This window comes from Platichthys flesus, chromosome 12 (assembly GCF_949316205.1).
Source record: "Platichthys flesus chromosome 12, fPlaFle2.1, whole genome shotgun sequence".
NCBI classification, from domain to species: domain Eukaryota; kingdom Metazoa; phylum Chordata; class Actinopteri; order Pleuronectiformes; family Pleuronectidae; genus Platichthys; species Platichthys flesus.
In genome coordinates, this window is record NC_084956.1 from 22,271,574 (window position 1) to 22,294,475 (window position 22,902).

Consider the following 22,902-nt stretch of genomic DNA (forward strand, 5'->3'; position numbering starts at 1 on the left):
TGTCTGGGTTCCATTTGGGAGCGCTTGACACTTTATGTGGGTGAATTTGACCTTGTCTTTCCCATAAATCTTATGTCTGAGCCAAAGAGACAGTATGTGAACCCATAGTTTGAGGCTGTGTGGACATTTGTAATGTGATCTTAGCAAACAGCTGCACGCTGAGAGAAGAAGCCATTTTGAATAGTTTGGAGAACAGGATTAGATGCAAAGTAGTGTAAAAAACAGAGGTTGTTGAAGTAGATAAGCTTATACAGCTGAATGTCATTATAGCAAATTATTTAAATGCCACAGGGACCTCTGGTTTCTAAAACAGTACACAGGGCTCCTCCACACTAACCTTTTACATTGGTTGCACTGGTGCGCCTAACTTTTTCATTCAGAACTTTTCACTGCGCCTTTTGACTAGGGATGGGTATCGTTAGGTTTTTATCCGATACCGGTGCTTAACCAATACTTTTAAAACGATACTGGTGCCTAAACGGTGCCTGAACCGATATTTTTAAAAAATGACAAAAATGACAAAACGACGCTTGACGACATTTAAGAATGGCTTTCTTTTTTATCCCAAATATATTAACTGTTTAAAGTAGATTATTAATATAAATTAATAGAAAACACATTTTAACTTAAAACTATGAATAATATATGAACTGTTAACTAAAGTTTACACTATACTTAAATAAATAAAAATATATACAATACACTCGTGGCTCTGACTTTGGTGCCTGAGCTAATTGAAGAGTGAGGATGGCTTTTCCATCACTCGGAGACCGCCGTGTCTCCGCGGCTGGGGCTGTCGCGGGCCTCCCCATCTCCCCATAATGCAGACGCTTTTGTGAAACCTTTCTCTGCGTGGTCTTCGTTCCTCCCGCCCCGAGCCTTTCCAGCCGACCCAGAGCCGGTTGCTCCGCACCGCCACGGAGGAAATATGCCCGGCGGGGGCCAGCCAAGGACGGGGAGAGGTCTGGCGAGGAGATCCTCCCACACCTGCACGGAAGCCCTGACGCACGCAAGTTTGTCCACCGGCAGCCGCGCCAGACTTGCGGGGGCCCGACGGGAGGCGCCCCTTCCCGTGAAGGAAGGAGTGGAAGTGTGAGGAGGCGGGACGAACGAAGACCTCAGTTCAATTGGCTCTGGCACCGAAATGAAGCACCGAAATCTGCGCTGCATTTCGGTCCGGGTAGGTACAGGTTGTATTGGAACCGGTGCCATACAGCCTCTCAATTGGTGCATTATTAAAAGGTATTAGGTTAGTCAGAATAAAACAATTTGTTGGACAATATTTTGTCCCAGAAAATTATTGCTATAACTAATATTATTTCAACCACTGGTAAAATGATAATATAAGACCACAATCTTACAAAGAGCAATTAAATGTATTCTAAAGAATATTAAGTCTGACATCTGAAATAAAATTAAAATTTTTTAAATGTCCTAATACCTTAAACATTATTAAACATTTAGAAAGTAAAAATGTTGAATTTTAGACTTGACATCCAGGTGGACAGGCCATCGTTGCCCCTTTTCTGTACTCTGAGGTTTTAAAGAACAAACACTGACAACACATTTGTCACCTGCTCACAAAAGTGCTGTTAAAAAAGCATTGCTTAACCTTATTTGTATGGGCCACAAACAGAGCAGTACAGCTACGCTAACAGTGCTAGTTATGCTAAATAGTCTCTGTTATGAACAGTACGAGCTTCACATTCAACATGTCAAACCAATATGTCACTTTATGTCAATTTAATCTGTGATTATGAACAAAATATGAGTTATAATACAAGATAAAAGTTACCCTGTGCCTACCGTTGTACAGACTCTGGTGGTGAGGGGCCATCTCCTCCCCCACTGCCCTCCTCTGACCACCGTCCCTTCTAGGGGAGCCACTGTTATACCTCCCCTTGCTGTGCTCCAACCCGGGGCTGTGCTGACAGTGGTAGTGGTGCCGTGTAGACTCCGGACTCCCCACAACCACCCGCCCTTTACGCAGGTGCTCAGGCGTCCCCATTGCTGGCTGCTTGGCCTCAGGAATCCCACGGCTTGCCCCCCCTATGTTAACCTGCCGATGTCTCTGACTCAGCTCTGGGCTGGAATTGGCTGAACCTTTCTCACAGCCTGCTGATGCCTGCCCTGACAGTAGCAGTTGTTTCTGGGCATATAGGTCAGAGGTGTAGGTTTTGAGGTGGGAGTCAACTGGTACCCTTGTGGGGGACTTGCTGTGTTTCTCCGGGCCATTTCCCCAAAGCAGGTTAGGGTCCAGGTTAGTGAGGGACCCTCCACGTGGTCGGCAGGACTGGGGGAAGGTGTGGTACTCTGAGGTGGAGCTGTTCCTCCTGCCTGTTGATTCACACACACCTCCTGGTTTGTTGGGTTGCTCTGAGGAAACACATCTCGGCCCAGATCCGGGGCTGGCAGTAGAGCCCGGAGTAGGGGATTTGTGGTTGGGGTTGTCTGGGCTATTTGTGCTTCCCGCACTTGAGGTGCTGCTCCCATCACCAACGTCTCGCAAGAGGCCAGCCGCTGGGACACCTCCACCCAGCTGAGACAAGCTGCTCTGACTGTCGATAGAACTTCTGCAGCCGGCGCCAACATGCCCACCTGCACCACCACCTCCTGCCTCAGCCACAGCCGCAGCTCTCTCCTCCTCCAGCATGAGGCACACCTCTTTGAACTCCTGGTTCTCCCGAATGATCTCCACCTGCCGCTGCTCCAGCTCTTTCAGCTTCTGCAGGTAAATGGCCACCTCCTTCTTCATCAGTCCGGCGCTGTAGCGGCCCAGACGCTGCCACTCACGCACCACCCGCTTCCCCTTCTGCCGGTCGTCATCCAGGAAGCAGCACAGGTCTCGCAGCTCCTGGTTGTCCTCCTGCAGTTTCTGGTTCACGTCCTGGTTTAGACAGGACACACACACACACACACACACACACACACACACACACACACACACGAGTGACAGATTACATACAGATGCCTATTTCTTGAATTAGATATACATTTTGTCATTTGCATGAGTGTATGTGTGTCTATCTATGTATGTGTAGTCAATTGAGAAAGATTAAAATATTTATATAAATAAGTAATGATTCCAAGTATCAAGCAAAAGTAACTTTTAATTCATATATAAGAAATAATGATATGTATCTATGAAAATGTATTACTATCAGTATCTTCTCAGTTAATTATTTAAAAAAAAAAACTCAATCGCAATTTCTCAAGAGTGGAAGGTGACATTTATAAAATCTTGTTTTATGTACCGAACAAATAAATATGTTTACAGTCATGTACAACTAAAAAACAAATCAGTTCGACACAGTGAATAAGCTGGAACCAGCACATTTAGCAAAGTTTGCTGATCAACTATTAATTAAAAGTAATTGATGAACATGGTCAGCAATAATACTCACACTGTGGCATTTAAACCATCATTGATTAATATGAAGGTCCCAAAGTTTGTTAAGAAACCATTCTCCACATCATCACACCAGCAGTAGCAGTCTGGACTGTTGACACAAGGAAGGTGGACTCCATGGAATCATGTTGTTGACTCCAGATTGTGACTCTACATCTGCAGCTTCAGCAGAAATCCTCAGACCAGGCTACATTTTCAGTCTTTAACTGTCCGGTGTTGGTGAGTCTGTGTCACTGCAGCCTCACATTTCGGTTCCTGGCTGACATGAGTGGAACCTGACGTGGTCTCTGATGTTGTAGATCCTCCACCTCAAGGTTGTTGGTCATTCTGATGCTTCTCTGTTCCCCACAGTTATAAAGAGTGAATATCTGAGTTACTATAGTCTTTATGTCAGTTTGACCATCGTCCTCTGACTTGTATTTGTATTTTTCTCAACATTTAGAGGAAAAATTGTGAGACTGAAAATCTCAGGAGATGAGAAGCTTGAGACTCAAACTAGCAATCAAGTCAGAGTCACTGAGATCACATTCTGATGCCACAGGATTGGCTGATAGGATAATGTCGTAAATAAGTTGGTGTGGAGGTGTTGTGTTTAGAGTATAATGTACAGTTAATATTGCTTAAACTTAATTATTGAGTATTCTGTGTGTATCCAGCGGCTTTTATGATTTGTCATTCCTGACCACTTAGACCGGACCTGATACTGTGAATGTGGCAACATGACATCATGCTTCGTGTCTCAGGTACAGATCTACGTCATCATGATACTCACTCTAGACTCAGTATATGAACCTGGTTCAACCTGTCTCCCCGGTGTCCCCCCGTCCACCCACCCACCCATCTCACCTTCAAACTCCGTATCTCGTTCAGATGCTGCTGGAGCCTCCGGTTCACCTCCCGCATCAGATTGCCGTGCTCCACAATGACGCCCCTCTTCTCCGCCTCTGCCCGCCGCAGCCGCCGCACCAGCTCGTCTTTGCTCCACTTCAGCAGCTCCTCATCGTGTATTTTGGAGACGTCCTCCGCAGCGCTCTCTGCGCTCTTGGACAGCTGCGGCTGCAGCTGTGCGCCTTTCTCCATCCTTTACAACTCCAGTGGAGATTGACAGGAGGAGGAAAAGTACAGTGTCAGTGTACAAACCCCCCAACCAAACCTCAATTTACGCACGGGGTCAACTCTGATCCAACGGCCACTCGGGTTCTCCCTCCACCTCAACCCGCCCTTCCTATGTCTGTGGAATTACACCGCTTTCATTTTGGCTCTGCCTGTCTCCAACGCCCATGATGCAGCTCCGATATCCACCCGGTCTCTGCTGCTAGATCCCCGCAGATGGAGCATCAGTTTGCAGGCGGCTCTGTTCTCCAGCTGAGTCCAGCGCCGGCGTGGTGGGGACGTTTCTCTCCAAATGCATGCCGGCCGGTTTGCGCACTAACGCCGGGTGGAGGACCGGAGGAGGCAGAGGAGGAAGAGCAGGCTGCAGGTGCGTATCCACAGAGCCAGAATGAAGAGGTGAGTTATTGGGAAGGACAGACTCTTCTCTCCCTCCTGCACCCGCTCTCTCTCCTGGCGCATCTTTGTATCTTGACGCCACCTGCTGGAGCTGGAAGGTGACTGACCAATAATGCCCAGTTATTGCTCAAGGTGAAACCAGATAATGAAGTTTGGAGACTTAAATGCTGTTTCTCATGTTATTTGGGGGAAGGTAAATAATAAATGTTTCTACCTTTAGCAGAATGGTGATGATTATGAGATTCAAAACACATTTTCATGTTTGAAGGCAGATCACACTGAAAGATATGACCGTCTTGACATTGATGCACTTAATGCAGAGGAGAGGGGCCTGTCAGAGTGACAGCTGCCCCTGATAGTGCCTCATGTTATTATATTTTAATGAATGTCTGTCAGAAGTGGGGAGATGACTTTGAAAGCTTATGAAAAGCAAACGTGTCACTACGTCAGTCTTTCTCTGATCTCAGATGTTTTTGAAGTGTTGCTTTTGATGAAACAATACATTTTTAATCATAAGAATTTATCCATTCTACGCCATTAATTAACCCTCATATGTGGAAACACTGTTGAAGATACTTTTTTTAAATACATCCCATCATAAATCACTCTGCAACTTAATCTACAATTGAAAATATAAAATGTTTGAAATGTAATACCCTATTAAATAACTGCTGTACGGATTTAGGTCCATGACTGTAGGATTACTCGTCTAAAGTGCTTTTTCATGTTGTTTAATGATTGATGTGTACATTGGTTCTCTATTGAAATGAGCTCATTCCATCATGGTATAATTCGACAATGCATCTCAGCGTCTGGAAGTGATCCAGGCCTCAGCCAGATATGTGCGTGATGGTGTTTGTGTTGTGTAATAATGTTAATCGGATTTGTGTGTTTTTTGGCTGGGCCATGGCACAGCGGGAAGTCCGTTCCGTCAATGTTCTGTTTGAACTTCCCCAAACCCTGGACGTGATCTTTTAAAAAATCTAAACACACAATAAAGTAAAATAAAACATAATATAAAAGAAAATGTTCTTTGTGCTCTTTCTTGTACAGTGTGTGATTTACACATAAAATCCTTATTATTGAATTTGAATAGATTTGAGCTGAACTTGTCATTACTGCATACTTCCATAATCATTTCACTGGATCGCAGATTGCAATTTGGATTGAATAATCACATAAATCAAATCAAATCAATAAAGTTTTATTCTTCCAAGAGTCATCACAGAGAAGAGAAGCTACAAGATGAATAACAGATCAGCAAATTTTCTTCAGTTTTTCACACTTAAATACAAAATGTCCTTCTCCAACCTCTCTACAAAATCTATTCTCATTACGGTTACATACTGCCGCTCATTGCAAGTACATTTCAATCTCCCTGTTTCCACAAGCACCAGACGCATCCTCTCACCAAAATACGATAACAAGATTCATATCTCGCGGCCCAGAGTAGCTTATCCCGTTCCCACCTGTTATTATGTCGTAGTCACGTGATATATATTTTAGTACACATCACACAATAAGACACCAGCTGTCCTTCCTGCATTTAGCAGCTGTGAATGTGTTTCTTTGAGTCTGGATAATGTGTGTGTTCTTGTATTTTTCTAATATAATAGTTTGCTCCTCTGCTGTCAGTTCACTTGTCCATGTCTGTGATGGGTCATATGCAGTGAACCCCTCCCCTTTTATGTGCATTTGCTCAGATCTTGATGAGGCAAACCTGGGTGACATGAAAAGTTGATAACCAGCTTTGATTGACCGCTTAACCTCACTGAGATTGTTAGGTTAAGCTCAGCAGGATATCCTGGGTATGTTGAACATGGTTCGTAGTACAGGCCCCAGATGGCTTTGTCTTCTTCTTTGAGTGTTTAACGACAGCTTGCATCCTTGTTGTTGCATCGCTGCCATCTTCTGGTGTTGGTCAACTCCTACAGTGCCAGGTTCAGATTCCTGTTATCAGTCTTGTTCTCCTAGGAAAGTTTCCCAGATGTTTCTTGCCTTTTCCTCTGTCACCACACTCCTGTGTGCCCTTTCCCCTTCTCCTGTTTGTCCTGTTGTTTTCATGTCCTTGATCATATCTTTCCTTTGTAGTGTATATTTCCTGCAATAGACTAGTTAGTACATGCTCTATGTTTTCTAGTACCGTTTGGATGTTTCCATATGATGCGGACTGTCCAATTAAGTTTCCTGAGGCCTATTCTGAGTCTAGTTATAACCACATCCTCTTTCCTATTTCCTCCCCTGTTTCTCTCAATACCCATTCTGTTTTGTATGGAAAGCAGATGTCTCCATTTTGTCTCCTGAACCAGAATGTCTTGAGGTTAACAGCTTTCTTGCCAAATTTGTCCACTCTCCCATTACCCATAAAGCGCATGTGTCCAGGAATCCAGATGAATAGTGCCTTCATTAACTAATCGTGAATGTATTTCCAAAAGTTCAATGAGTTGATCTTGGGGATTTTTGGATGAACCTCCTCTTTGCAGACTTCTCCTCTGAAGGCGTCAGTCTGCAGCCTCACATCCTGGCTGACCCACTCTCCTCCCGCTTCCATCTAGACGACCAACTCATCCTGTGGATACTGAACTGGTGCTCTCACCACTGTGTGACAGCTCTTGTTTGGAACTGAACGTCAGCAAATCCAAAGAGATGGTGGGGACCTTTTCAAATAGGCAAAGGGAACTGGCAGCAGCAGCATCACCACAACAAGCACCATCTTTGACTGCCAACTGAAATTCTCCATCAATATAGAGGAGATTCTCAATAGATGTCAGCATTGGCAATACCCCCCCAACACCCCCCCCCAACAACACTCAGACACACACCGAAGTCACACACTCCCCACTGCCCAAGCACAGACAATCACTAACACACTCCTACCCACACACACACTCTTACTGTAAGCAACTGAAAATGTTTTTTCAGAGCTACGATACACTTACCCATCTGCTTTAGATTTATATATCCGCTGCTATATTTATTAATCTATTACTCATCTGCTGTATATATGTATTAATATGCTACAATATTCATTCATCTGCTGTTAACGATCCTGTACCTATTCTTCATTATCAATATTCACGTTAATTGTACAATATCTGTCTATTTATTGATCTGCTATATATATATATATATACACATATTTATTCATATGCTACAATATTTATTCACCTGCTCCTGTACATATATCATCTTTATTCATCCTTAACTGTACATAATTAATTTTGTTTATTACTTCCTCAAATGCATTTTGATCACTTTAATCATTCAATATTTATCTGTGTTCAGTTTCCGTTGTCCCGTTCACCGTCCTTTTACAGTCATGTAGACTATTTGCACTTTATCATTAAAATATATTTAAAAAAATGTAATATACATTTTTAACTGTATCAATTTTATTTTATGTCATGTTTTTTAGATGTTGTCTAGACTTGCTCTATGTGTCTTAGAATTGCCCTACCGAAACAAATCTGTTAAGAATTTTTAATTTGACTGGATTTTGTGTTGCTAGCTATAGACTGTGCAGAGCAGATGCTGAGTCTCTCAAAATTAGAACTTTGTTGGGTTCAGCTTGTTCAACCTACTCCAAAACCAAACAAATGGTGCACAACTCTGTATGATTTTTTTTCTTGAATAGTGAAACTTAAAGAATATATCTACCTCTAATGGTTCTAATATCCACCCAGGTGTTGCAGGCCACATCACCGTTGAGCAGAACGCACACCCAGTTCTCTTGCTGTTGCATCACCTGTAATTCCCGAACTTGATTTAACCGTCCCGACCCTTTCCCAGCAGGGATGCAGACCTTTTTTGGTTGGGTGATTTTTGCACTCTCAGGTTCATGCAAAATCCTATCAAAAACCTGTGCCTATAATAGATCTAGTAAGACAAAAACCAGAAATACCAAGGGAAAGAAAAGTCAGAAACATCCATGACATAACATTTGAGTAGAATTCCCTCAACTCTGCAAAGAATTCATTCACATAGTCAGTATATTTAACAATCTACTAATGGCAACTTATAGAGTCTGAAACTGACTTTCCCTTGGTAAGTTGTGTGATGTCGCCGCCTGGGACAGTGTGGTAACAGGAAGTTTGGAAAACCAATGTATGATGGCGTGAAACACTTGTTTCATAATGTAAAATAATTGACCTGCTTCTTTCAAATGTCACTTCTTCCTTCTCTCAGTTTACATTGACACTATATAGACTTACATTTATAACGTATACTCATTTTCACACTTCACACTTCAGCACACTTCATTTTACTGCTGACCTTGTTTTCCAAGTTGTGTTGCTTCACACCTTGCTCTTGGGTTTTGTTCAAATTACATGACTGAGAAGAGATTATACGTCCTTAAGCCGTTTCCCTTTAAGACTTATATGTGGATTTATTGTGAGGTTTGTAAGAGTTTTTGAAACCATTCATAGTTAACCTGTCACACTGTGTAGTTGTGTGTTAGTCCAGTTTAACCTGAAGGATGTTCTGCTGCCTCAGAGGAAATAAATTCATGACACATGCAAACAAGTTCTGTAAGTTATGACGTTCTGCAACAACTGGGAAACTGGAAATGTGGAATACAAATCAGACACAGTGCACCATGTTGCTTCAGTGTTTACACAGTTGTTAAAAGGTATGTGGCTCCCTAAATCCTAAGTAACAATAGAATGGTCCAGATTCAACGCTGTGGCCATGTCTGTTGCTTTTGAACCACCTAGTTATGACATCACAAGTTTTATTTTATATATATTTGGAATAGATTAATTGAATTTAATTTGTTTAATTTGTTTTCCATGTGTGACTTGATTATTTATTTCTGATCATCACAGATCTTGTTTACATTATAATTTCTGATATTAAAAAAACAACAAATTGCCCCTCTTTGCTGGTCGTTGTTCAAAAATTACCTGTATGCATTATACTTTGTTATTTCATGCATAGCTTGGTGTTTCTCTGCTACATTTTGTGGAAAAAAAAAAAAAAATCCGTAGCATTTAATATTCCAGCTATACATTGAATAATTCCACATCACTTTGACACACATTGGTCTGTATTTACAATGATGCTTGATCCTCCAACAACATCCGTTTGACTAATGATTTTACCCATGTTTTTAGCCGTAAATATCAAATGACTGGGATACAGTAAACCAGTCTCTACCAATAACTCTCACCAGGCAGATTCTACAAGTGTGCAGAGTATAAAATAAAAAAGAAAAATCTAAACAGTATCACTATAGCAGTGTTTCTAACTTGTTGTATCACCAACTATCTGCAAGATGGCAGCTAAATCCTTTGTCTGAAGTTTAGACATGGGGTTTAAACACTGCAACATTTAGTTGGCCACTGTATTGTTCATTTTAATCAAGAATTGTATACGAAGACTCTAAAGAACAATGGCAGGTGAAGCAAACAGCATTCACTTTTTAGCTTTTTTAAGACTATTGCTTCGGATACTGACTGTTTTTGGGACCTTGTGGGATTTTTGAAAAATGTAAAATGGCCTGTGAGAAATACAGTATTGAGCAATACAATTTCAACACTAGATGTCACTGTTATTTACAAAAAAAATGAAAGACCACCAATGCAATAATTGCTCATTGATAAAAGGTTTACCTTAGTTTAAAAAACTGACATATGTACATATTAATATGTAAGCTTACTTCTGTTGAGTAAACATAATGTCCTTCTCTTCACACACTTGGACAGAGGCCGAGCATAGATAAAACAAACCGAGTTAGCTTCCTAGCTCAGCAACAGCAGTTTTTCAAGTCAACAACTTTTGAGAACATGCAGACATTTAAAGAAATATATTGATAAAAGTGTATAAGAGAAATTAAATATCTAAAATCAGTAAGTAAGTCAATTTATTTAAATAGGCCACACCATTTAAACCTATAATAGAGTTTAGTTACCTCGGCCTTTCTTTAAATAAAATAGCTTTCTACATTAAATCAAACGTTATTGATATAAATATGCATTCACAAATCACAGTTTGCCTCATAAAGGGCTTAAGAATCTGTAGAAGATGCGATGTCCCAGTGTGAGGAAAAACCTTAAAGGGACAGTCACATGTGAGGGATCCTTCTCCCAGGACAGACAGAAGTGCAAAAGATGCCACGTGTAACAGAGCACATGATAAGAATAATGAAATTCTTAACACAGAGAAACGACCGAGTGATGAAGAGTTATACAGCTATCACATGACTGCTTCGCTTGTTAAAACTCTTAAGCCCATTGATGACAGATATATTATCAATGGCCATTATCTGAGGGAAACTCAATGTAGAAAGATAAAGCAGCAGAAATAATGGTGCTGGCAGTGTGGACAGACGTATGCAAGCTGCAACAGATAAGCTAGGTATCTGCACAAACACAAACACACACAGTGTGAAACATAATTCTAACCATGAGCCCAAAACCAAGTCCTAAACCTCAAGCGACTGTTTAACGTTGTGTATGAAAGAAAGAACCACCCATGATCTCCTCACCTTCCAAAAAATCCTCAGTCCAAACAAGTCTTCACATAGGCTACACACACACTAACACCAACACCAACACACACACACAGACAAACACTAACACAAACACACACACACACAAACACACAAACAAACACACACACATACCCCATAGCAGACACATGGAGATCGACCATAAAAAGTAGAAGTCACAAAAATGCTGTTTCATTAAAATATATATATAATATATCTTATATATGTATTAAAAAAAAAATGTTTATGGTGAATGTTAGTCCAATTGTATAGCTGGAAGCAGTGATAACTACTTTTATTATTCCCCTTTGAAATTGAATCAACCATTCATTATTGGTATTTTACATTTAATTAGATATTTCTTGCACATTAATGAAAGTAACGCCGATTCATTTTTTTATTTACAACAATTTAACATACACTGAAAACTGTAATTGATTTGAATCTGTGATTGATGTGAACGGGGGCTTTACCACTCAAATCTCAGTGAACCATCAGGCTCCTCCCTCTTTAACCACTCCTGGTCTTCCTCTGGCTCTTGTCGCTCCCAGTTCGCCTTCAGGCCGAGTTTAAATCATTCCTCCCTCCTCCTCCTACTCCACTTCTCTCCCTGAAGCTGGCTGCCACTCCTCCCTCCTCCTCTCATGACTCTAAATGCTGCTGGAGCCTGGCCCCCTTTACTCTTCCCGACTGGAGGAATGTGATGCATTCATACACGCGCCTTCACTCCCAAGTGCACAGGCGGTCCAGCACACAAGGAAACACAGGTATCATGACCCTGCTCGAGGACAACCTCCAACAACAGATGCCTTACCCTTAACTGAGTCTCAAGGTAGAATAAACATCTCTAAAAATATGATGAGAAATCACTGAGGAACTTTTTATTATTTTTTTTTGAACACATTTGAAGTTTCCTCAACTTCAGGGATTGTTAAAGCAACATGAGTGTGAAGAGGAAAAAGGCCGGACTTGTCATCAGCTGGCACAAGTCAATCTCCATCCTGGCTCCTTGGAGGAAAGGTAACAGTCACCTTCTGTCTTCTCCTATGTCTTTGTCTTGTGAAGTGAGATGCTGCTGTAGTTCCTCTGATGTTGAACAGCTCATCACAAACTGATGCTTTACTCCGTCAACTAACAGCTGCATGTTTGCTCGACCTGTTCCAGGCATTTGTCTGAGCAAGGAGAGAAATGATTAGCGCTCTGAGGGCCTCTGTCATCTGTATCATTGCTGACTGACACTTTAATTGAGCTGCAGAAGTTACTGTGGGTCCAAAGGGTTGTTTTGACGATAAGCAAATCTGTTGTCTGTTGACATTTAGCAGCTCCAGCATATGACTCTGGTTTGCTGTTTAATAAAAGTTGAATTGGATTCCCAGAGGGCAGATTTACTTCTCTTCCTACAGAGCAATAAACACTGAGGAGGCTCCAAACCAAACTTTTAAGACATGATTTTTCATCTTCTCTGGTTGTTAGACATTAAACTATTGTGGTCTCCTCATATTATTCCAAGAAGCAGTTTGAATGAAAACTGAGAGCTGTGAATATTTACTCTGTGTGGCTGACACAACAAAGCAGACATGGAGATCAAATACAGTGCTGTACCACCTTCTACGTGTGCCTGCTAGAACAGGAGGATAGGAATGAATAGCAGCTTTAAAAGAGGAACAATTATTTCAATTCAACAATGTAGATTCTTATTTCTGTGTAACTGAAGCTCTTCTCCTGCACTATCTGTTTGACAAAAACAACCATGCAATCATGAGTTACTGCAGCTCAATTAAGTCAGCCAAGCATGTATTTTGATATGTATTTATAATGAAACCCCAAAGAGTATAATATCGCCACATTTTTCTCTAATATGTGGCATCAATAGATGAAGACATTCAAGTTTTAAGTTTTGTGATATTTGTGTTCACAAATAAATTACAAAACCCTTTGAATGGAACCAAAGATTTCACATACTTTTACTCACTATGACTTTAATCTCTGAAAATGTAGGACATTTTTTTCATTCAGTGGCCCTAACAGCCGAAAAAAGCAGAGGCTGAGCCAAACTATATTTATTTATTGAAACAAAAACAATTAGCTAAAATTGTCTTAGAGCTTTGTTGAACTTGATGATTCTCTGTGGGTCTGAGAAATTTCTTGTGTGCATAGTCATAATGGCCACTATTATACTATTAAAAAATACAGATTCATGGTTGTATTGATATTTCTTTACCACATATAATAGTATTGATAACTGGAGCCTTACCTGGTGTAGATAATACGCTGCCATGTGTATCTGAAAAGTGTTGTTATATTATATTGTGAAGGTTTCACACTATCAGGGTTTGATACCCATTAATTCAGCAGCAGTGAGTTCTTGAAAGCTCTTTCCTTTTATAATACAGGCATCTGGTTGCTCTGTATTCCATGTCCAGGCCTCTCATAGGAATCACTGTCAGATTATTTACAGTACAAGCCAACACACCTGCTGAGCGGTAAATCCTCCAGCAGTTTTGCTGCGGGAGTGATGATAAATCTCCTCATTGTTGCAGCTCTGAGTGAGCCCCTCTGCTCTCCACTGCTTGACAGCCGTCACGTTGTTTGCAACGTTAACTCACAGTTAGAAGAAGAGGGCTATTGTCAAGATAACACAATGTGTGCAGTGCAGTGGGGACAGGCTTTTGATTTGTGCATTCTTGTGTGGTCCTGTTAAGAAAACAGCCTTTTTCCAAACTGTAAAAGGACACCAGTAGCTGAAACCTGAAGCTGTTTGTTTCACAAGACTCCTTATCAGAGCGGTTGAAATAATTTGCCTTCTGTAAAACCCTCCGCTCATCAGTCAGTTAGTGACTAATACCTGAAATATGCCAATGTGAGGCAGATGCTGTGTAATGGACAGGATTACAATGTGAGACCTTACTCAGACATTAGGAATTTGAGTTGCTGGGGGGAAAGAGGTGGTAAACTCGAGTAAATATGGCGCATTGAAATATTTTCTCATATAAGAAGGTAGTTGTTATTGGTGCTTTATAATGCATCACTTATGTCTGGCTCATAATGTATATACGATCTCAGTAAAGCACACAAAGCATTGCAAGGTTGTGAGAATAACCTTAATTTTCTGGTCGGCATCCCGGTTGAAACCTATACTTAAGATATGACCTTCAATATAAGGCCCCAAATGTATATAAAGCTAGAGAATGAGAGGCAAATTTAAGCTGGATTTTCTTGCAAGTGAGAATCCATCTTTGAAGCCTCCAAGCTATTGGCTTGTGGTTGAACCACAGGGGTTTGGAGCTATCATCAACAATTATAGAGAAACTACTGGCAGCTATGGGCATGTCTAAGGTGTGAGCGAGAAGCGACTGTTCCAGAACAACAATAGCGGCTTGAAACATTAGTCATGTCAGAACTGGAGAGAATTTCTTGATCGGAAGACACTGAAAGAAGGCATAGAAGGAAGGCACAGAAGTATTTTCATCATGGAAAATATGTCTTACTCATCTCCCAACTGGCTTTTGTAACTGTCATAGATGATGATAGACAGATGGTTTCTAATCAACCACCAAGACATTTTTTAAAAGAGCCTGCCCTCTTCCAAATAGTTTCCAATTAAGCTTTTCCAGATGGACTATCTGGAGCATCAGGTCATTCTATAATCAGATGTGTGAAGACTTGTAAGAAAACAAGTTTAGCGTCATCTACAATGTAATTCTGCGTCTGCACAGCATATTATAGAAGGATGATACACATAACCTATTTATGTTTGCAGTCTATCATTAACAACATCTCCCACAAACTATAGCAATTCATCAACATGTCAACACATTGCTAGAAAGCAATGGTGAATATATAAGAAAAAGACTTAAAGGTGCTAAACTAAACATTGAACTGGTGGCTCTTCTGTATACATCTTACTTTGCTTTTTAAATCTTTCCATTCTACCATAAATAATATATATTTATATATATATATATATTTAAAAAGAAAATATGAGTAAATAAACTATACTCTTTAGCAAACTCTTATTTTGAGAAACTTTATTTTAGGGGTGGGGGATTTACACATAAACAAGCCCACATCAGTGATCAGCCGCTACTTGTTAGAGAATGAGAATAGCTGTGAAATCAGACTTGGGAGAGTAGCCTGTGCTCCTGCGCATTCTTGCCTTATCTCAACGGTTTCTGATAGGACAAAGCAGAGTTGGGGGGCCCTGTTATCTTTGATAAGAGAAGGAATCTGGGGGTGTCATCCTCAGGGTGTCCAGAGTCAAAAAAGAGGTGGAGAAGATAACAGGGATCCAAACTGGGTCTTGTGCTGAGAGATGGTGGTGATTTCTGAAATTGGATTTTAAAGATTTTAATTCACTCAACAGTTACTGATGTCACGGTGCTACTTGGATCATAATAGCAGAACTTTGGGTTAATTCGCCACATAGTTGTTCTTAGGAGGAGGAGCACAACCGACTCGAAAACGAAACAATTAATGCTGAAATCGTTTTAAAATAAGCAAATCTCATGATCCACAAATACATGTTTAACATTTTATGTAATTCAATGCAAACTATTTACCACCTTAAGTCACTCATCATGACTCATCATGTCTGTACTGTACCGCAGAGCTCCAGGCGGTACTTTGACCAAACCGATGACTGTATCTAAAGATGGATGACAGTTCCTCACAAGTGAAGCCAAAACATCTTGATCGCCCGCTTGAGGGTGGCTGCAATAAAGGTCACATACCCTGCCTCCTCCATGTTAGCAGATTGGGAGTGGACCAAACTAAAAAGTCAAAGTACACATTACATTTCACATCATGATAGGTATTTTTTATCACACTGGTTTGTATGTCTGGTTTGGCTTTAATTTGTTATTTGTTGCTATACAAGATTAGAAATATCATTGAGAGCTGTGACTGGCTCGTCACTGATCACATGGCTGTATCAGTGGAACTCTGACATCACTCCACCAATCATGTCTACAAATACTCTGGGTCCAAATGCTGTCACCACTGAAAGATGGCGCTGCACGTACCGGGGATATTTTTGCCTAATTTTTTAACAGTGGATCGAAGTGGAGACGTGCTCTCTGCCCTGGTTTGATCCACCAGTGATTTGAATGGAGACAGTTGGGGAGGACTGGCAGGAACGCATGGTTCTGAGGGAGTCATTAGCAGAGGGAGAAGTTTGATCTTCACTGGAACGTTTTTGCAGTAGCAGCAGTGTGGTGGTTGTTGCACATAAATGTACAAGCAGATCTGTGCACAATGTGGGTTTGACAGTGCAGAACATGTTCCCAGTTTGGGAATGTAGACGAATCAGCCCTCAGATGGCTGTAAAGACATTCCAGCTGTTAGCTTAGGCTACCTATTAGCTTTTGTGGATTATAGAGCAGGTCATTCATCTTTACTCTATCACACACATTAATGCCATAACCATAAAATATTTCATTTCATTTTCTTTAGGCTACTTTGTGAAAAAACTTTAGGTAGTTGAATAATGTAAATGTTGTAAAAGTGGAAAGACGACAAAAAACAGAATAAAGGGAAATGTGTGATTCAATGTATGTTTGGGTGTGATTTCAGCAAATAAAGTGAGCAAAATATTATTGAACTGAGTTTCACTAAGTACTCAGCAGGCGGCAGGCTGAGTGAAACCCACCCATTCTGGACACAATCGCAGTCCATCACTGTGACGCTCCCCACTGGAGCACAGACAAATGAACAATCCATAACCTCAGTACAGCAGTGCAGAGCCCCCTGCTCCATACTGTGTGATGGTTACCAGGCTGAAAGGAGCATGTTACAGTCCATAGAGGCGGTCTTGAGAAGAAGTTGATCAGATTGTAAAGCATGGTGCTTTAGGAGGTTAATAATACTGTGAGACATGATTTTACAACTCTGGAAAGTTAGCACAGAGATTGTATCTTGTGTTGTGATGCTGTTTGCAGGGAAATGACCCCATTCACATTGGAAAGTCAACTATGGAATGTTCAGTAGCATACGTTTGTTCGGTCAACGAAAATAATTTGCAGCTACATTTATCTATAAAAAATTTAACCAGTTTTTTGTAAATATTTTTAGATAATTATACATTATTTTTGATCTCTGTATATTCCTCCCATGAGGATGTGTGTCATGGTGTTTCATGTAGTGACTCTTTCTAAAAAATTATAAAAATAAATAAAATTACTTAGTGCTGGACACTGTTAAATATTGATAAAAATGCAAAAATGCATGCAAAATGAACCTTGCATCATTAATGAAAAAACTAACATTGTAAGGTAGAAGGATATCATACTCCAATGATTCACAGCTGACCTGATCCTACAACCTCAGTCACCTCATGTTTGAATTATTTAATAAGTGAACCGTGAACCAGATTTGATTCAGTGACAGGGAACAATAAGCATTTTTAACTTATTAATAATCAGTTTGTAACATCATTATTAACAAGTCTAAAGTATTTTTTGCATCGATTTAATGCAGAAATAACAAACAACATTTCAACATCGTGTGCTAACCCTCCCAAAACAATAGCCAACCACTTGGCTCGACCACTCAAAGCTCCTTCCTCCGGTAGATAAGCGGTCAGTCTTGACCACTGCCTGTCCCAAAGTGTGAACAAGGAGTTGAAATAATCATAAACCACATGGGCTGTAAAAATAGGTGGCTTGTCTCAGCCTGTTTATGACCTCCTGTGTTCAGGATCCAGGAGGCCAGAAGAGCTCAGTATTTACCCAAAGGCTCTCATGTGACTGGTCATCACGATGTGTTATTAAACCAACCACTGTGGACTGTAAAACAACATTGACTAAAGTGACTGGGATTTCACTCATGTTCATATCATCTTCTTTTTGTGTAACTAGTACAATGGAAATATAAAATTGGTAAACCTATCGCCATCATTACTCTGTAACCCTTTTATCTCCCTGGTGGAAAATGCTTCTCAGACTCATCACATAGGAGAACTATGCAGCAACAGCTTGTGCGATACTTTTGCAGTAATCCAGGTCCGATCTCTTGGCTTTAACAGAATAGTTCCAGCATGTAACTCCCTCTAAATTATTGTTTTTACATTCCTGTTAATGGACTTCACTGCTGGGATAGAGCCTGAGCTTTACAGGTGTTGATAGGCCTATTTTTTACTAGAGTCATAGAGACAAGCTAGTAGTTTTCCCTGCTTCCTGTCTTTACACTAAGCTACTCCAAACATGTCCTGACTCTAGGTCCATATTTAACACAGACACAAGGGGTGATGTCAGTCTGCTGATATACCCTTATTATTGAACTTCTGTTTTATGTGAGCCTCAGCTACCTTGGATTTATTTGAGGAAACAAATGACTAGTATTTTGGAACAATCATCTATTGGTCATTAGATGAGCTGCATTCTAAGGCCCAGGTCTCAGTAAAAAAACTAAAGAATTGTTCCTGGATTTGCTTTATTTTTTGTTTGCTTTTTTAAGTGCACCACAATTTCTGGAGCAGGAATATCTGACTCCAGCAATAGGAACAGAATTAGACTCCAAAACCTCCTAATCTTTTTCCGACTTAACTGACACTGAGTCACAGAAGGAACTTATCAAACTCTACAAAAGGCTCTATAAACTGATTCACACTACAGGCAGTAGTTCTTCCCAATAGCCCAAACAGTCATTGATTCTCTTTAATGTGACATGATGTAAACATTTAATCTAAAAGAAAGTTTCACCTCCCTCACCCTGACTGTACATTTTACACCTGTGCTGCATTTATGGCCTATATGAAGACTTTAACCTTGCATGAATAATGTATTTTTTTTATCCTAAACACTCACTGACCTCTGTTAACCCCTGCATGAGGGTGGTGTTTTTCCTCCAACCATCTAGGCAGCAAATAGGCTCTCATGCTGTCCAAGCCCAAGGCACGAGAGAGGGCAAAGGGGCACTCCACTTACTCTCCTTTCTCACCTTTAGTTCTGAAAACTCTGACCTTGTGAGGCACTGAGTTGAATGAGAACACTCGCACTGCCTGGAATGTGATGGGAAATGGCTCAAGGACATTTGTTAGTCTGTAATGAGGCTTTAGGATGAGTTTGGGGCGAGGCAGAGGGTGAGGGGAGGTGGACTGTTGGTAATTATATGTTGTGGAAATAGGCTGAGTCAGCCTGCGGAGACAATTACAGGATAGCCATGTGTTTATGTTGTTTGGGAGGTATGAGAACAGCTGGATCAGGGCAACACCTGTCCAGCTGAAGGTGTTTGTGTGGGAAGGATTGTGGGGAAGGACAGAGATTATATCACAATAGCAAGGACTCAGATTACACAGCTGAGTTGGATGAGATGACTTCACTGTGTAATTAAAGTCATGCTGCTCTCCGTACTGTCTGCTGGAAATTCACAGGTCCGCCAGGGCAAGAAAAAACAAAATAAGACAGGATGGAGTCACAAGTTGGGTAAAAAACAATGGCATTTGGTTCCATAGAGATTACAAATCAACATCAGTCATTTAGATAATTTTAATTTGATTTAACATTTTGTTGTGACATTTTTAGCTGTTTTGTCACTGAAAATGTATCTGCATCTTGTTTATGGTACTAATGAATAAAAGAGGATGTGGACACAGAGACAGCATTGATGACAATGACAGTTTATACAGCCAACTATTCTGAGCTAGGAATTACTTTCATAATGAAGTGAGTCCCTTTATGTAATGAAGAAAAGAGTTAAAGAGATCAGATTAAGCCTGTGAATTTAATGTCAGAGTAAACCAGACTGTTTTCTAACATTATTTGACTTCAAGACGTCTTCAGACCCTTTCACTTTTTTTTATTGGTAGAATTCTCCAAAAAATTTACTTGACCTGAGTGAGCGAGTCTCCTAATTTCAGCAAATTAATTGATTCCAATATAACATGTAGCTTAAGCACATGGTTTTGTTCCTGGGCCCTCAGCCTTTGCTGAACAACAAACCAGGACAACTGTTGAGCAGTTCAACTCTGAAAATCATTCGTATAAATGCATCAGAGCAAAAGTGTTCTGGGGACAACAGCAAGAATCTGAAAATTAAATTAACAGATAATTAACATATAAGTCTCTTACATCTATCAGCTGAATTTGTTTTTAATGCCTACTGTTTGAATGTAAATCACTGAACACAACACTGGCTCTGAGTGGCTTGAAGGTACTGCTCAAGAGACAGTAAACACTAATTTATGCTCGTGAAGACATAAATACAGTGAGGTAACATTACGCCTTAGTTGTGACCGGCTGAAGCCACAATGGAAATGTGGTTACATGCTTTCAACTATTTTTCCCAGCTTTTGGCAAAAACAGGAAATGTGTTTTCTAGCCTACGTGGAAGAGGATTTATTTTGGGAGTTATGTTTTCCTCCTGTAGCACGACACTCAAACAAGAGCTCAGCAAATCACAACACTAACTGTATTGGAAATACATTAGTTAAGACAGTTTTAAATCCCACTGGGAATCAATTGCTAAAATAGTTTTTTTTTATTACTACATTGTAAATATAATATTATATTAATGATGATAATTAGGCTTCTAGAAATAGAAAAATTGCTGTAAGGATTATGGTTATGATTCTTTTTAAGTGATGTTCACGGAATAATTTGACCAGAGTTTGGGTTAAGTGCTTTTAGACACATATGATCCATGTGTGACAACACTGTAGCTTTAAAAATGCCTCACACTTTGTTTTTGTCTTGAACCAAGTTTGTAAAATTCTATAATTAACGGAGCTCCACTACTACGAATAATCTGATGGAGCCTGAAACATGATTGTGAAAATATGCATTTTTCTTTAAAACACAAAGTAGCAGAGAAAGAGCCTGGAATGGAGAAATAATTTCCAAAATGCTGGAATCTCTGTGCTGGTGTGATAACACTTTTATGTATTTAGCTGTGGAGGCAACTTGTTGTTGGCAGGAGAAGATGGAAATATAGATCACTGTGATAATAGTACCATAGTCTAACCCAGTAACAGCCATGGTGCTTTTGTTCATTTGCAAGTAAAGGTATCTATCTAGGTTCAAACGATTAAAAAAAAGTTTTCACTTTCGAGAAACGAAGACCCAGTGTCCCTGATTCGATCTAAAAGTTAACAAACAAAATTTGCCTTTTCACTAAATTCACTTCCTGGAATACCGTCCTCCTTCTCCTCCTCCTCCTCCTCCTCCTCCTCCTCCTCCTCCTCCTCCTCCTCCTCCTCCTCCTCCTCCTCCTCCTCCTCCTCTTCGGGGGAACTGTGGATGTGTTGCTGTTCTGTTAAGTGATGGACTTCGAAATCAAAGCAGGATATTTTCAAAGGAAATGCTTCTGTATATAAACCTATAAAAACAATATAGTTTGATCATTATATTTGATCAAACTATTCCATCTCTCACTTTGACATTTTCAATTGGGCCAAATTACATCAAAGTACAAATACCTCAAATCACTTCCAATCAGCTGACATCCTGTTTCTGACTATTAAGCTGTGAATCATGCATCATGCAGGAAGGCCTCTACCCATCACAATCTCAACATCCAGTCTGTCTTAATTAAACCACAAATAAGGAAGAGGACATCATCTAGCAGACATAAGCATGACAACTCTGTATATATTTATTACAGCTGTGCTCTGCCTGCTACGACTAAGACAAAAACTTTTGTTTTAATTCAAATTCACACAACATGCTTCGGTTTCCCTTCTTCAAACTTCTGCTCAGAGAGTATAAAAGTATTGCCGCTTCAAAGAAAAGTTAATCTCATATTTGCTTTGGCAAGATCTGTACTTCACCCTGCAGGAAGGCACCCAACCTCCCCTATTGCTGGGGTGTGATCTAACACTCTAGAATTCTTTCAAAAATGGCGCTTAGTTGCTGGTTTATTCCAAGTATTTGCTAGCAACCCTCAATCTCAATCAGGGCCCCTGCATCTCCTTTGTGGGGGAAAGAGGGAATACATTTTTGTCTCTGCTCTTACTATTCAAAGGATTCAAGGAAGGAAAATGTAATTTGACTGACAGCTACATGCATCAAATTGCCCACACTGAGAAAGAGGAGAGGATACATATGACTGCTCCCTGTCATGGTCTTAACCAAAGCTTCAGATCAAAGCTGCACATTCAGGTCGAATGCAATGACAAATTGTACCGATCCTGTGGTATTTGAGTCAAATAGAAGGATAACATAAATGTCAGTCCCCTTGTTTCACTCCAGTTATGTCACTGTAGATGTACTATGTGATATCCATGAAGGCCATTGATGGTCTAAAGATTGGATCCAACCCAGCACATGTCAACTGAAAGAATGGTTAAAATACCAGCATGTCTACGGTCTTTTCTTAAAAAAGCCCTTAAAATCAATTATAGTTTTACAGTGGCCAGCTATTATATAAGGTGGCTATTATAAATCAAGCAAATCCACACTCTTGCAACCCCAAAGAACACTAGATTTCAGCTCTAGCTCAGGTATTTCAAGGCCTTTTGTTTTGTTTGAGACTTATTAGAGACATTTGAGGCTATGTGATA

The 22,902-nt window shown here is 40.3% G+C and overlaps 2 protein-coding genes across 3 annotated transcripts in view; one reads left to right on the forward strand and one right to left on the reverse strand.

Moving 5' to 3' along the window:
• Positions 1-759: 759 nt before the first annotated feature.
• ccdc85a (coiled-coil domain containing 85A) lies at positions 760-4,888 on the reverse strand. The gene is made up of 3 exons (XM_062401564.1): positions 4,256-4,888; positions 1,807-2,887; positions 760-1,133 (listed from the first exon to the last, which is right to left on the reverse strand). The coding sequence occupies exons 1-3, from the start codon at positions 4,487-4,489 to the stop codon at positions 760-762; spliced, it is 1,689 nt and encodes a 562-aa protein (XP_062257548.1). The 5' UTR covers positions 4,490-4,888.
• Positions 4,889-12,152: 7,264 nt separating this feature from the next.
• si:ch211-250c4.3 (uncharacterized protein LOC100535981 homolog) overlaps positions 12,153-22,902 on the forward strand; it is a 37,668-nt gene continuing 26,918 nt past the window's right edge. For both annotated transcript variants that reach the window (XM_062401430.1, XM_062401431.1), the window contains exon 1: positions 12,153-12,428. In XM_062401430.1, the coding sequence (XP_062257414.1) occupies positions 12,350-12,428 (79 nt within the window). In that variant the 5' untranslated portion in view covers positions 12,153-12,349. The remainder of the gene's footprint in view (positions 12,429-22,902) is intronic.

Excerpts from the sequence above, each read along its gene's own strand:
- ccdc85a (XM_062401564.1), bottom strand. The coding sequence starts at position 4,489 with ATGGAGAAAGGCGCACAGCTGCAGCCGCAGCTGTCCAAGAGCGCAGAG. Across the intron at positions 2,888-4,255 it reads ACGAGATACGGAGTTTGAAG|GACGTGAACCAGAAACTGCA; the intron begins GTGAGATGGGTG and ends TGTCTAAACCAG. Across the intron at positions 1,134-1,806 it reads CCACCAGAGTCTGTACAACG|AGCCAATTGAACTGAGGTCT; the intron begins GTAGGCACAGGG and ends TTTCGGTGCCAG.